General features: G+C 41.6%; 1 protein-coding gene across 2 annotated transcripts in view; it reads right to left on the reverse strand.

The window, feature by feature from the left end:
* GLB1 (galactosidase beta 1) overlaps positions 1-14,571 on the reverse strand; it is a 96,340-nt gene that overhangs the window by 30,581 nt on the left and 51,188 nt on the right. The window contains exon 16 of one of the 2 annotated variants that reach the window (XM_050708575.1): positions 119-3,743. The exons of the other annotated variant lie outside the window; for it this stretch is intronic. Within the exon in view, the coding sequence (XP_050564532.1) occupies positions 3,612-3,743 (132 nt within the window). The 3' untranslated portion in view covers positions 119-3,611. Of the gene's footprint in view, positions 1-118; positions 3,744-14,571 lie in introns of those variants that run through there. 2 annotated transcript variants of the gene reach the window in all.

Below are 14,571 nucleotides of genomic sequence, written 5' to 3' on the forward strand. Positions count from 1 at the left end.
AGAACTGTAGCATTTGGTAACAGAGCAGAAGGCAAAGAGTGTGATATGCCAGTAGCCGCTCACAGATGTACATGATATTAATCAGATTGGTAACAGGAAGGAAACTCACACAGCATTTAGATTTTGGCACAATTTTTTTTTTTCAAAAGGAAAAATCAGTATTGTGGTAGTAGAAAAAGTAAGAGTTGAAAAACCTATACTGGAAAATATTTCTGATGCATCTTCTTTGCTACACGACAACTACTCAGCTGAAAGACTTTTGTCTTGGTTAGGCCATCAATAACAAGGCGCCCACCCAGCATTCAGACATGGCTACAAATAGCAGACAAAACATTAAAATACATGAGCAAAGAGCTGCAGAAATGTAAAAATACTATAGTGCGTCTGTCCTGATCACCCTAAATTAGAAACATAAATGCAAGCTCACCTTCATGGGAACTCTCTCATGATACAACAGACAGACTGAAAATAAAAAACAGCACTCTTAAATACTCATGCACACACATACCTTTCATAATTCACTTTGGGAATGCGTTACCATCAGCAGCTCACTGATGCCGACCGCTCCAAGCAAGGACTTGCATTAATGCAGATAATGCTGTGGAAGGCATTACAATACTAAAAAAAGTATATTCTTGCCACAAAAAAGAATTTTAATTCTTACTATTCAACACTTTACAAGTCACTGAGTAAATCACATATGAAAACTGCCTCAAGGGGTGGGTTAACCCCTCTATTACCTATTTTGGAAAGGAAGAGCAAGACAAATTGCAAGTATCAGGTGCTGGAAAGTCTCACAGATGTCACTGAACCCCACAACACATCACTTCCAAGCCAGCACGGCATATCGACCTCACAGATGTGACACTGCTGACACGGGCACCATGATTTGCTGAGCTATTCATCAACCAAGTGCCTAGACTAAATTGGAAGCAAGAGAGCATATCATGTTTTTTTGTTGTTGTTGATGTTGTTTTTGTTTGTTTGTTTTTTTCTTGGTCCTACTCTGTGACCCTTCTGGTCAATAAGATCAAAGAGGTCTTACAGATAAACCTGGAACTGGCGAGAGACCTGGCTTTCCAGACTAGGTGAAAGGCTGCCTGTGCTGGCCCAACAAAAATGATGGTCAGGAAGCAAAAAACAACCCATAGTAGGCTCTTGGAAAGCACAAGATAAGAAGGGTCTGGAGCTAAGACTGGCACTGAGGAATGGCAACCAGATGGCCAGCAGCTCGCAGGCTGGTCTGGCTCTGGGCGCATACCCTGTGGTGGGGGAGGATGCTGTGTCCATTCATGTGTGGAATTAACAGGCCGCACCCAGCAGATGCACAGCATCACTTTAAATTGTGCTAGTGTAAAGCCCTTTTTCCGCACAAAACTCAAAAGCTAGTTACTGCCGGGCTTTGTGTCCACACCCCGTACACGTGTGCTTGGTGCACAGAGTGCCCAGTGCAGGCAGAGATTCCTCCTGATGAACATTGCTCTCTCATTTCTCTGCCCACTGAACTTCTTCCAGTCCTCCCAGTAATACTCACAGCTACTTCACAGCTGTGTGAGAACAACAAAGTTGAAAGCTTTGCTCTGGACAGGTTTCCTGAATCAGGTACAAGGGGGACCTCACCATTAAGTGGTGGGCACAGGAATCCATAGCCTGGGACTGAGGCTCACCAAAACTGGGTAGTTGTCTCCTCTCCATCACCTGCAACAAACCCTCCTCCCTGCCAGGCACCGACCTGCTGTGGATAATGCCACTCCTCTTTTGAAAGAGGGCTTTGAAATCTGCCAGTGAGAAAGGATGAGATAACAGTATGAATACAGACAAAAATAAAGCAGGGATTTTCAAAATGTCATTTGACCAAAGGTGTCATTTTAGCTGAACAAGAGTTTCCAAGCGATGAAAGATGGTACATACAGACCTATTGAACCATGAAAGAAAATGGATAGATATTTGAGTGAAGCAAAGCTGACTCATTCCTAAACCCACATTTTTACATCAGGGTTCCTCGGAAGGCCACTCAGAGCAACTGAAGAGAGGACGTAAAGCTGCCACAAAAGTGCAAATGAGAGAAAAAAAAATCAGCTTCATGACATCAAATATAAATAACAATGAAAAGGTTAAAAAACATCTTGGTAGGTTTGTTTTCATACAACACATAGGTCAGTGCAGTCATTCCCTAAACATACAGCTGAATTACACTTACTAGCTTTTTCTCCTGAGCATGGTTTCATCCCTTTTGATTGTGCAGAACAGGCATCATGGAAGGCTGCTCCGCTCGGTCTGAGAGCCATCCCTGGAAAGAAACTGAGAGATCACTACTCTCCTTCCTATGCTACTGCTGCTTGCCTCTGTTCTAGCAACAGGTCTGGACACCTGGTCTGAAGGACAGTGCAATTCAACAGGCGCTACAATGCTCCCCTGCTACCAGGATGCTTCCAGTGATCTACACTCACACATTTTCCTCCAGGAGCTCATAACAGTTTCCTGTTTTTATCTAGAATTTCTCTCTTAACATGGCCTGAGACCAGCCTCATCAAGTCCCAGACCTTATGCAAATATTTCCATTTGACTTGATTTACAGTTAGAAATCAAGAGCCGTTCAGTCAAAATGACCACTGAAATGTTTAAGGGCAATGCCTACAAAGAGCTCAACAGGAAAGTTGACTGTACTACTCCAGCCATGAAATAAGTTTTTAAGCAGAAGACTGGAAATTAATAGTCAATATGATTGCAATGAGATTCCTTGCATTCACATATCTGATAAAATCACCCAAAGGTGGTGTAGTACTGATCACATTTCCAGTAATCTTACTGTAACACAGCAATGATGTATGCCAGTGTCACTGGCAGTCATAGAGAATCACCCTGGATAGAGCAAGCACTATCAAGTGGGTACACACCAAGTTAGATGCTTGCAGGAAGATTTTCTTTTTCACAGTCGTTCAGAGGCAACATCCATCAGAAAAATAAAGTGAACAAAATCCAATCTTACAGGACAGTAATCAAGTCAAAGACATCTCTTGCAAAAACAAGGCTCAAAAGTGGAAAAGCCCTTTATCTGTTTCAGAATGGCAAAATCCAGCTCCTTTCCCAACTCCTTGACAGAGCACAGGCACAACTGCCAAATGCTGCTATACTCTTTCCCTTGGAGGAACATAACTATCCACAGATCCTTCATATGCTCAGCTCAAAAGAAGGCTGCTCACAAGCCATGCTCAGTGTCCCAGATCAAAGGTTTTCTCTTCATTAGTTTCTGGTCCTCCTTTGAACTCTCAGAAATAGTAGCATGTGATATCTCCGCTGAAAACAGTAATTCCTTCTCTTACACAACATGGGTCCATTAAAAAAAAAAAAAAAAAAAAAAAAAGCTGCCATCTTATAGCTAAGGGAATTATGGCACAGAGCAAGAGCTCAGCCATATGAACACGGTGCACGTTTTTGACAGAATCTCAGGGCACATCCAGCTCTCCTTGGGGAGGATTTGCATTTCAGCTCAGTGAAGAAGACTCCAGATCAGAGCTGCCCACACTGTGCCCTTTCTGATAGCCAAATCTGAGAGATCCCAATCAGGAAGGTTCCAGTCTGCATCCAGGTTGTGTGAGGAGGGCTGTGGGTTAATATGAAGGGTATCTGGAGGTAAATGGATGAAGATGAGGAGGTAATGCCAATACATTATGTTCTTCACCGGTGTAGAGGGTGTTGTCTGTCTTAAAACACCAGAGAGCAAGGATCCTGTTTGCAGATGACTGAAAGAAAAAAAAATTTGCACCCTCTGTGTAAACATAGACCGAGTACATGGTTGATCAATGTATCCTACATCTTTAGTTTTTGCGTTGGTGTTTTCATTTCAAGTCATCTTGGAATGGCTGAAGTTTCTCCGTGTTTTAATGTTTCTAAGTAACAGCATACATTCAGTATGTGCAGCTGCTGAGCTAAATGCTGCAAGCTTTTCATTCTGGGTGCTGCAAAATAAAAACTACTAGGGCACTAAGAATTTTTGGAAATTCCAGGAAGGTCTTTTTTTCCTTGCTTTTGCTTTTAATAACTATAGCAAATAATCAAGAATCTGATCTTCAAGAATCTGATTTGTTTTCACAGATACAAAACCCTCATAAAAGGCAGTCTCAGTGCTACTAGCATACTGTAAGACAACAAAGACTGAATGAAGACCTACATTACCAGATCCACTCTTGCTCAAAAGAGGTCAGGGGCATTTGATCAGCATTTTACAAGTAGCTCTGAACAGACAAGTTCAGGATGAGATTTATATACTTGGGATAGCTGATTGGAAAGGCAGCTGAACATCCCTGTAAGAAAAAAGCGTATTTGTCTCTTTTGCACTGTAACTTTGCACTATGCTAAATATCTCCAGAGAAGTATTATGGTTTGGGGCAGGTAAGAGAGGAGAAGGTTCCTCCCTGACTCTTACCCAGTCTCCATCAAGCACAAATAGAAAGAGCTCTACTAGCTAGTAGTAGCACAAAAGCATCTTAATCAAAGCAAACAAAGACCACAACAGATCTCAATACTTGCTCATAACTGGTAAACTGAAATTTGACCACAAGTAAGACCATGACCGCAGACAGAGTGACTTGCCTTTTCCGCTGCTAAAGTATGTGGGAAAGGTGTAAAGAGCTTGCAGACAAGAAAGACAGAGGATGGCTTTCCTTGTTTTTTATGTACTTCAACTCCTTGCTCATTCACAAGGACCAGGAATGAAAAGAAAACAAGGCTGGTTGACTGCAAGGAACAACGTTGCCTGCAGATCCTGCAGACAAGCCCTGCTGAGAGTTTGCAGAGCACAGGTCTGCCCTTACTTTCAAAATTCCTGTTGGGACTTCTGGAAGAGTAAAACTCATCACATGAAGTGTTGAACAAAAGACTTGCCCTGCTACAGAGAAGGGGCTGAAGAGTTTACAAAATGAAAGAAAAAAAGAAGTTTGGATGTAGGCCATTTGCTCCTCAGCTCTGCTTCACTGAGCTACCCATGCATAATTCAGGTCAGTACTCACTTCTTTTCATCAGAAATACTAGGGAACTGCCGACCCCTCCCCCCCCACCCCTGCCCCGGGGAAGCTGGCTCCCACCTGCTCCCACTCTTGCTTCTCACATGAACACATGTGCCACAGCCCTCCTCTCCCACAGTCACATGGAGTTAAAAGTAAATCCATTCACTTCCTCGCCAGCTAACACTCAAGTTCTCCGCACACAGTGATCGCACAAGTAGGATGTCTGGGTTGTGACTACACTAGCAGAACATTTTGCATTAGAAAAGGCAAGTTCATGAAAATCTGAACAATGGAGAATATGGATTTGTGATGGCATCGGTGAAAGAGCAACACCTAAACCAATGCTATTGCTTAGATTTTGTTTCAGCTTCAGAGTCAAACTATTTTAGAACAAGTGCAGCCTATTTTTATCATATTTGAATTTAAGTATTTCATTATTTCTACTCCAAATTCTTGTTAAATTCCAGTTATTTACATAACTTGTTAAATTCCAGTTGTTAAATTCCAGTTATTTAACAATTTGAGTCAGGGCCCAAGAAAGCAAGCTCAGCATTAGATATCCAAGCTTCTGCAGAATTTTTCTTCAGGTATTGTTTTGTTTTTTTTTTCTTGTAATACCAGAAATTGGTATGTACAGATTGAGGGCAACTACTAATTGGGTCAGATGGAAAAAAAGTAAATCACCTTTTCTATAAGGTAATTCATAATAAAATGCTGATTCATATATAATAGCACTGAAGATGTTCTCACAATAAAAAAAAAATCAATCATAATATATGGAATGACTAAATGTGGCTTCGATTTTCAGGAGGACACGTGACCATATCTAAGCCCAACACATTAACTGTCATGCCAATATAAAACATTGGCTGTATATGGGCTCTCAGGTTCCCAGAGGGAGAAAAAAGTAAAAAGAGTTCTCAAAATGTCAAGTATTTGTACATAATTAGTTGTAGAAAAGCTGATAGTCCCTAATAATTGAGTAAATAGTATTTACTATTTATTTATTATAAAAGTAGCTTGTATCAATGTCTATTTTAACAAAGCCTCCGAGCAAAATCTGTCATGTTTTCTAGACCTGCAACCGTAAGATCCCACAAAGTTACTGCTTTAGCAAAAATAAAACAATTTTTTTTTAAATGGTCTGTGAGATCCTTTACAGCAGAAGCCATATCTCCCTAGTTGGTGCATGGGACAAGCTAGATGTGTTTACTCCAACACAAGCAGCTGCTGAGGCTCCAGGAGGAGACCTGGCACAGACCCATCAGCTAGTCGTGTTGAATGGACACTGGTTGTGCTTAGGAAAAAAAGAAAAACAACACTATTACCTGCTGCTTACTAGACAGCTTCCACTGTTTCCACTTCCGTATAGTAACAAGGTGCAGACTTAAACATTGTATAAGCTGCCTAACCAGGTCTGTTGCTATCTGTCACAGAGCCAGTATGCCCAAAATAGCACCCTTAACCTATACTCCCTGGAGAAAAAACAAACAAACAAACCAAAAAACAAACAACAACAACAAAAAAAACACAAACCACCACCAACAACAACAACAAAAAAAGTTTTAAAGTTTGTTTTCAGCCTTGCCAAGGTTCTCAGTCGACTCAGCTCTTACATCCGTAATATATAAATAAATATAAATAATATATATATAGTATATAAATATATGAAATAAATACTGTGCCCTCCTTTGTAAAACAAAGGCATTTTGCAGATTAAGAGTACTACCATGAAACTAAGCATTTGTTATCGTAGAGAAGAAAATCTGTGTTCATTATTAGATGTCTTGCCTTAAGAATTTCATCTTCTTCCACTTAAGATGAAAACAACTTCATAAGGGATGATTCTAAAACAAGCCTTTGTTTTTGAACAATTTCTTCCTTACATTTCTCAGTCAATAGCCAATTGCTGCTTGAATCATGAAGGTTTGCATACAGAAACCTTACCCCTTTTAGATGTGCCTGCCTGATTTACTTCACATTTTGACATTTGTAATCATTAGGGGGTTTCAGCAATTTGCATGAACACACTAAAACAGGTAGCAGGAAAAAAATAAGCACTTATAAGAGTAGGAACATTCTTTCCAAGTCAAACGAGCATCAAATTTTCACATCAAAAGCCATACACGCTGACAATGAGTAAGCCCAAAAATCAAATAAATGAAAGAGCACAGACCAAGGTGATCAAAAAAATAGATGATGTTCTTAAATAATCCTGATTGCTATACACCAGCATGCACAGTGTAAGTTTTAGAGTTTGGGGGATTTCTTGCAAACCAAGTCACGGCGACTGAGCAGCTTGCCGCTGAATCAGCAGTCAAAACTGAGTCTCTTCAACTGAAATGCCAGCTCAATTTAGTAAGAAAAAAAGACTTCACCTGAAAGTTTCAGGTGCTGAAACTTAAAAAGAAATTATTGGCTATGCTCACATTCGAAAGAGGGTACAGGGCTAGATGGACAATAATCAAAACCAGTACCACTACACCTATATGAAAAAAAAGCACGTTGCTATTAAATGAGAAAAAGAAAACAAAAAAAGAGCTGAGCTCTGTGTATTTTAGGATTAACTTAAGACTGAAGGCCTCAGCCTCAGAGACAAAATTGAGCAAAAATGAGCAAATTCTCATCTGCTGCACTGATGAGGCAGACCCTTCACAAACTCACAACACAGAGAGAAGAGAAATGGCGGGAATCCCTGAATGTTCTTGCACCCACCCTGCAGGACAAGTACAACAGCGTGGTTGTATTCCAAAGAAGACACTTGCTCACTAGAACCTAGAGTGAAACCAAAGCAGGCATCACCTAGCCTTATTATTTTGTGAAGAACTGAAAATATGTGACGCATATTGAGAATTGTCAGAAAAAAAGTATGTTTTCTGCCTTTAATTCCAAGGGTAAAATGTAAAGCAAGATAGCGATAAGCACCTGGGCAGCAAGTACCATCAGAGCTGAGTGTTCACAACCTTAACAGTTGGGCAGGTTTTTTTGTTAGGATTTGGATATTTTCCCCACCCTGCACATCCAAGCAGGGGGGTTGAATCTTCACCCCAGCTCATGTAAAATTTTCCACTTGTGGCTATGAAAACTACAGAGCTCAGCACCATTCACCTTCTCCATTTCAGTGAGATGCAATGCCATAGCCTGTAGCTAGTTGTTGGTGGTTGGAGGCACTAAAAAAGATATTTTCTTTCCCCTCCGAGCTTGCTTGGGTTTGGGGAAGAAAAAAGAAAAAGAAAAAGTAACCCTAAAAACCACTGCTGTTTTTCTGACAAACTATTATGCTTTCCCCTCTGTCTTCACAAGGTTTCTTATTCAGATGATGTTTTGGAACCCTTAATATTCTTGTTTGCTTGCATCTCTGTAATGCTTAAACATCCCCTCCAGCACTCTGTGGTACTGTATGTTAAATAGAAACTAGGAACTAGCTGCATATAAGTCAGGTACACTACTACAGTAATCTCAATTTATCATCTTTGCACAGACTCTATTCATCAGATTTTTTTAAAGTGCCTTTTGGGTTATTTCAGCATACTAGCTTCTATACACGTGCATTTCAATTACTGGCACCTTCTATCCAAGTTTCTTTCATTTCCTAGGATGGGTAATCAAGCTTAGGTGTTTTTTTGGTTGCTATCTTAACTTTTATTGAAAAAAGGGTGGAAGAGGAGTCCAAAGTTTGGCTAATACTAAAGCACTGGCTGTCTGTTGGTGTCAGACAGTTGAAATTAGAAAGGATCTGTAGAAGCAATAGGTTTTCTTCAACACCTCTGAGTCAAGACGAATGGACCAGAGAGGCTAGATGTGGAAAAGTGAAAAAATAGCTGCTTCAGCAGATACCAACCAGCAGCACTTTATTTTTTATTTTTTAATTTCAACGTGCACTAGATGGACTCAGTGCCTTAAATAAAGCCATGTCTGCAGGTGCTGTAGTCAAAAGACTCGCATTGTTTTAAGGTTGGCTTATGATGTAGATATTTACTCTGGATCAAAGAACCAAAAAAGCAATATAGGAATGCAATGTGGCAGAAGTCACTACTTCAGCAAAGTTTTGCAGGAAATCGTGCTAACCCCTAGCACTTATGTGTTCAGTGCTAAGTTCTCAGGTTTTTCATAGCACAGGATCTACCTATTCATGATTAATGTAAACCACATCCTAAAACTGAGCAGAAAAATAAAAAAAGTAAGCTTGAAAGAAGGTACATAGAGTGTGTGTCCAGGCCTATCTTTATGTCAGAGGCTAAAGTCTTCCAGGGCCTAAAGAAGGCAAAGAGTGAGCTATTAATTTCTTTTCCTTCTTATTCTCAACAATTCTGCCAATACTACAGAAGGCCCCTTCACCCATAGTGCAGGAATACCTGCAGATCCTGCACAGTCATCATCACCACACACAACACAGAGCCACTTGCTCTATCCCAAGGCAAGTGCTTTTGAGAGCACTATTGCAGAATTCCCAACTTTTGGCTAATTCTAGAGTACTGATCCAAAGGGCATTCACTGTGTGTACCTGATGAAGATTTGTAGGACCTGCAAAAGGCATCTTCATCCAGCTTGCAAACTAATGATGGCTAGGTGCAAGGGTAGGGATCCTTCAGGCAACTGAAGACACATTGAAGGAAATTATTGGGGTTCCTCTACATTCAAAGGTTCCCTGGTACAGAAGGAAGAACCCGTAAGACACAAGGAAGAAAGAAAGAGGAAACAGAAAGGAATCATTCCTTATATAAAGCATTAGAGAGATAACCCACAATTGCTAGACATCTCTCCACACTGTGCTCAGAGCTGTGCTCTGGCCCACAACTGCAGACAATACTGAAAATGCCCAGTCAATATCAGTGTAGCAGTATTAACCCTACCCAAGCACTAAGCTTAAAGAAATATAGTGCATACATTTAGAATGACTGTAGAGACTTAACAGAAAAGTACTTTCGAAGAACAGATACTGGCTGTATTTTTCCTACAGGATTTGCACCAGTATTCAACAGATCTACTCAAAGACCCCCTCTATTGGAGAATTATTGGAGAATTTCAAAATCAATTCCCAGCTCCACTTAGGATTTACCTTCCCTAGTCCCCAAAAAATTAAAAAGGCTAAGTTACAGACATGCAGGTGTAAACACATTACCAAAGTGCAAGATAGGGATCTTAGCAGACTGCAAGCGTCTTGGTATGAATGCATGCTGGGGAGTTTTATGAGCAAGATGGTGCTTCCCATTACAACACAACACAGTTAAAAGTGGGACCTCCCTAAGACCCTGACTTTTGAGTGCTATATACACCTGCCCCTTGGGAGCCGAGTATATGTGCTAAGGCTCACAACAAAAATTCTTACATACATCCCTGATTCCTTAGCCACACAGACCATATATCCTACTGAAAGGGGCTTGCACTGAAACTAGGACTGGTTCTGTGAAGCATCTGTAGGTAACACATACCTTCAAGATTACCCCCAAAGCTGGGAACTCCAGTTCACTACTCCCATCTTTGATAACATAATAAGCAACAGAAAATCCCTTCTGAAAAGGGATTTTTAAACATATTTATGTTATTTAAACATATGTATGTTATGAAAAGCAGGACAAAGATCCCTGTGACATCTTCCCAACATTTTTCCATTCAGCCGTTTGTATGAGTCCCAAGATCATCTCCCACCCAGTTTTACCTTCTCATTGAGAGAGAATCATTAAAGTAGACCCCATCCTTCTATACTATCCAGTTCCTTTTGTCATGCAGTCTTTCTGACGGACCTTGAGGTTGGCTACTATGCTTTTAAGTCATGGCTTCCAACGTAGCTTTCTTGCAACCCTTAGTTTCTTTCAGAAAAACTGCTGCAGGACCTGGACTGTGTCACTGAGGAGAATCTAGCGCCCTTTGCATCCTTGCTCCAACTTCTCTACATTGCTCTGCACCTCTTTATATTTCTGTAAATCCAGTCCGTCCTGGAGGTACGATAACAGAGATGGCACAGAAGTCTCACAGCACAAAGAATTACTCTATGTCAACTGCAGATGGTAAAAGTGATAGTTGGCTTATATACAGCAATGTGATTTTCATTTAGCTGTTGACAAGTTTCCTAATAAACACTAGTAAACGCTGGAATAGCTTGCCCTAGGAAAAACTGGAGTCTCCATCTCAGGAAATAATGAAAAAGAGTTTAAATGAGCTGGCAATACTTGAGGTACAAATTATGTTGGCTTAGGGTAGAGAGGCACACGGCTAGATCACCTCTCATAAAACTTTCACCTTGTATTATCTGTTAAAATGGTGTTTGTAACCTTGAAAAGATGCATACAAGAACAAACTAAAGAGAAAATGCAGTGACTACACATCAATCAGATTTCTTTGGGAAGTTATGTGAGAGCATTGGCAAGCAGAGAAGGGAAAATGAGCAATTGCAAAGCCGTGTAACAAACATTTTCAAGTATTTTCCTGCTGGTAGAGGTAACAATGCCAGGTAAGTAACCAAGTCAATGTCAGAGGACCAGGCTAAGATTTGTCAACACTGCAAGGTATTTGCTCAAACATGGATGGGTTTCCAGGAAGTGTCAGAATATCAATTTTACATATACTGAGAGGTTGTTGTCCTCAGTGATTTGAACATGTCCAAAATTAGAATACAAGACGATTGCAATTGTATAGGTAGTCATCCAATTAAAGCAAAGTGACCAAGCCCACCCAAAGAAAAGAGACTCCTTCCCCCAGAGTGAATAGAATCATAGAATCATAGACTATCCCGAGTTGGAAGGGACCCATAAGGATCATCAAGTCCAACTCCTGGCACCGCACAGGTCTACCCAAAAGTTTAGACCATGTGACTAAGTGCACAGTCCAATCGCTTCTTAAACTCCAACAGGCTTGGTGCAGTGACTACTTCACTGGGGAGCCTGTTCCAGTGTGCGACCACCCTCTCGGTGAAGAACCTCTTCCTGATGTCCAGCCTAAACTTCCCCTGCCTCAGCTTAACACTGTTCCCACGGGTCCTATCACTGGTGTTTACGGAGAATAGGTCACCTGCCTCTTCACTCCCCCTCACGAGGAAGCTGTAGACCACAATGAGGTCTCCCCTCAGCCTCCTCTTCTCCAGGCTGAACAGGCCCAGTGCCCTCAGCTGCTCCTCATACGTCTTCCCCTCTAGTCCCTTCACCATCTTCGTCGCCCTCCTCTGGACACTCTCCAAGTTTAATGTCCTTTTTGTACTGTGGTGTCCAGAAGTGCACACAGTACTCGAGGTGAGGCCGCACCAGCGCAGAGTAGAGCAAGACAATCACTTCCCTCGACTGACTAGCAATGCCGTGCTTGATGCACCCCAGGATACGGTTGGCCCTCTTGGCTGCCAGGGCACACTGCTGGCTCATATTCAACTTGCTGTCAACCACAACCCTCAGATCCCTCTCTGTGGGGCTGCTCTCCAGCGTCTCGTCACCCAGTCTGTACGTATAGCCAGGGTTGTCCCATCCCACGTGCAGGACCCAGCACTTGCTCTTGTTAAACTTCATGCGGTTAGTGATCACCCAGCTCTCCAATCTGTCCAGATCTCTCTGCAAGGCCTTTCCACCCTCATCCGAGTCCACAACTCCTCCAAGTTTGGTGTTGTCGGCAAATTTGATCAAAACACCTTCTAGTCCTACATCCAAATCGTTTATAAAAACATTGAAAAGGACTGGCTCTAAAATGGAGCCTTAGGGGACCCCACTAGTGACCACCCACCAGCCTGATGTGGCCCCATTTACCACAACCCTTTGAGCCCTGAGGATAGACTCCTTCCCCCAAGGGAATAGATTCCTTCCCCTTGCAGTCCAAACTCAGTGCTTTGTTAACAGGTCATGTTCCTGACCTGGATAATAGTGTGTCATCTCCTGTGGAGCACACTGTTAAACACGAGATTCTTCCTCTGTAATTGCCTTTTCTGAACACCTGATGCATATTGGCCAGGTGGATAGTGTTTGCTGCTCAGTCAGGAATATTTTCTAGATTCATACTGATGTTAACATTCAAACTGTGCAAACATCATCCAAAAACTACAAAATGAAGCAGGGACACTGTGGAGCACTCAAAGGTGGGAGAGCTCAACAAGGTGAGAGTGCTGCCTGCAAAGATCAACAAAGGGCATTGAGAGGCTAACAGAACATGGAGAAGGCCAAGTCTCAACCTTGTTAGACTCAGGGACTGAAGTTTTGAGGGGCTGAAGTGTTGGTTAACATTTAGATTTATTATTATGCTATGAACATAAGGGAAATGGTAGTCTTACCAATACGTTAAGAATTCAACCACATAGTGCACACCGTTCACCAGTCCATATTTACCTCCTTGCTCATTCATCCCAAGTAACATTTAAAAGGCCTTCATTCGTGCGTAGGCAGGAATGCGGTTTAAGCTTACAAATCCCACTCCGGTTCTGGAAAAATACCTCTGCTAAGCTGAGCCTCCTACAGCTGCACTTTGCAGGCAAACTTCTGACAGCATGGGGAAACTAGTCCCGGGAAGACTGCACACAAAAGCTAGGAAATCTAGGATAAGCCCCAGCCATGCAGCAGCAGCAAAGGTGCAGATGCAGATGCCCAGTGCATGACACAGGCAGGGCAGAAGACAAACCTGCAGCACCCACGGACACACCCATGGGTGAAGGAACAGCAGGAGGCAACATGCTCTCCTTGGTAGCGATGCACTCTGAATGCTCCTTCTCAGAGAGATCTCCCTTCTGTGTACTCACATAAATGCCACACCATTTGGAAACCTGTTTTTTTTATTGTATGCAGACCAGGATTAGGAATCAGGGCCCTAACTTTCAGTCCCTTTCTGTAGGCAACAGATCACTTCACAGAAAGCAGTAAATAGGCAGGTGTGTTATTGAAGCTATCTAGATCCCTACTTGAAAAACCTTAAGCTTGTTTTATCATGTTGTTCCCGGTAGTGTTACATTTATATAGATTAATATTTGCAATCCTTGATACAAAACCTTCATGCTTGTAATATTACATGGAGATATGACAAAAATAAATATTATGGATTATACTACATTTTTTTCACTAATGCAATGGAAAAACAAATGAAGTGATAAGAACTACAAATTGATCTTTTACACTCTTTACAGAACTAATCGACAGAAAAATAAAATTACTCCTGGCTGTTAAAGTACTGAACTGTTGTAGGAATTGCATCTAAATAGTACTGTCATTCTGTACACTTCAAGCCACAAAACCCACAACCAGTATGAAACTAATTCTGTTCCATTCCTTACATTCAAGACCTGGCTCTGAGGTAACTAATACTTCATAATAAACTAGCTGCAGAGCATTTTCCAAGGTCTGCATAAGGATGATGTAAAGAATAAAAAGAACCAGGGTCAGAACAGAAAATGAAGTGTTTCGAGTACTGCACATGCAGCTCCCAGCTGTAAGACTTGGCATTTGAGGTAAGAATTTCAGACTAGGAGCTCTGTGGCTCAAGTGAACCACACAGGAGTGGTTTGAAAGTCCCTGTGGCAGTCAGCTCATCAACCACATAGCAGAGGTTTTGATAATGTAGTGGTGATCCTTTCTACTCTCTCCTCAAGTGAGGGTAGCAGTCA

The sequence above is a fragment of the Cygnus atratus genome, chromosome 2 (genome assembly GCF_013377495.2).
Source record: "Cygnus atratus isolate AKBS03 ecotype Queensland, Australia chromosome 2, CAtr_DNAZoo_HiC_assembly, whole genome shotgun sequence".
NCBI lineage: Eukaryota > Metazoa > Chordata > Aves > Anseriformes > Anatidae > Cygnus > Cygnus atratus.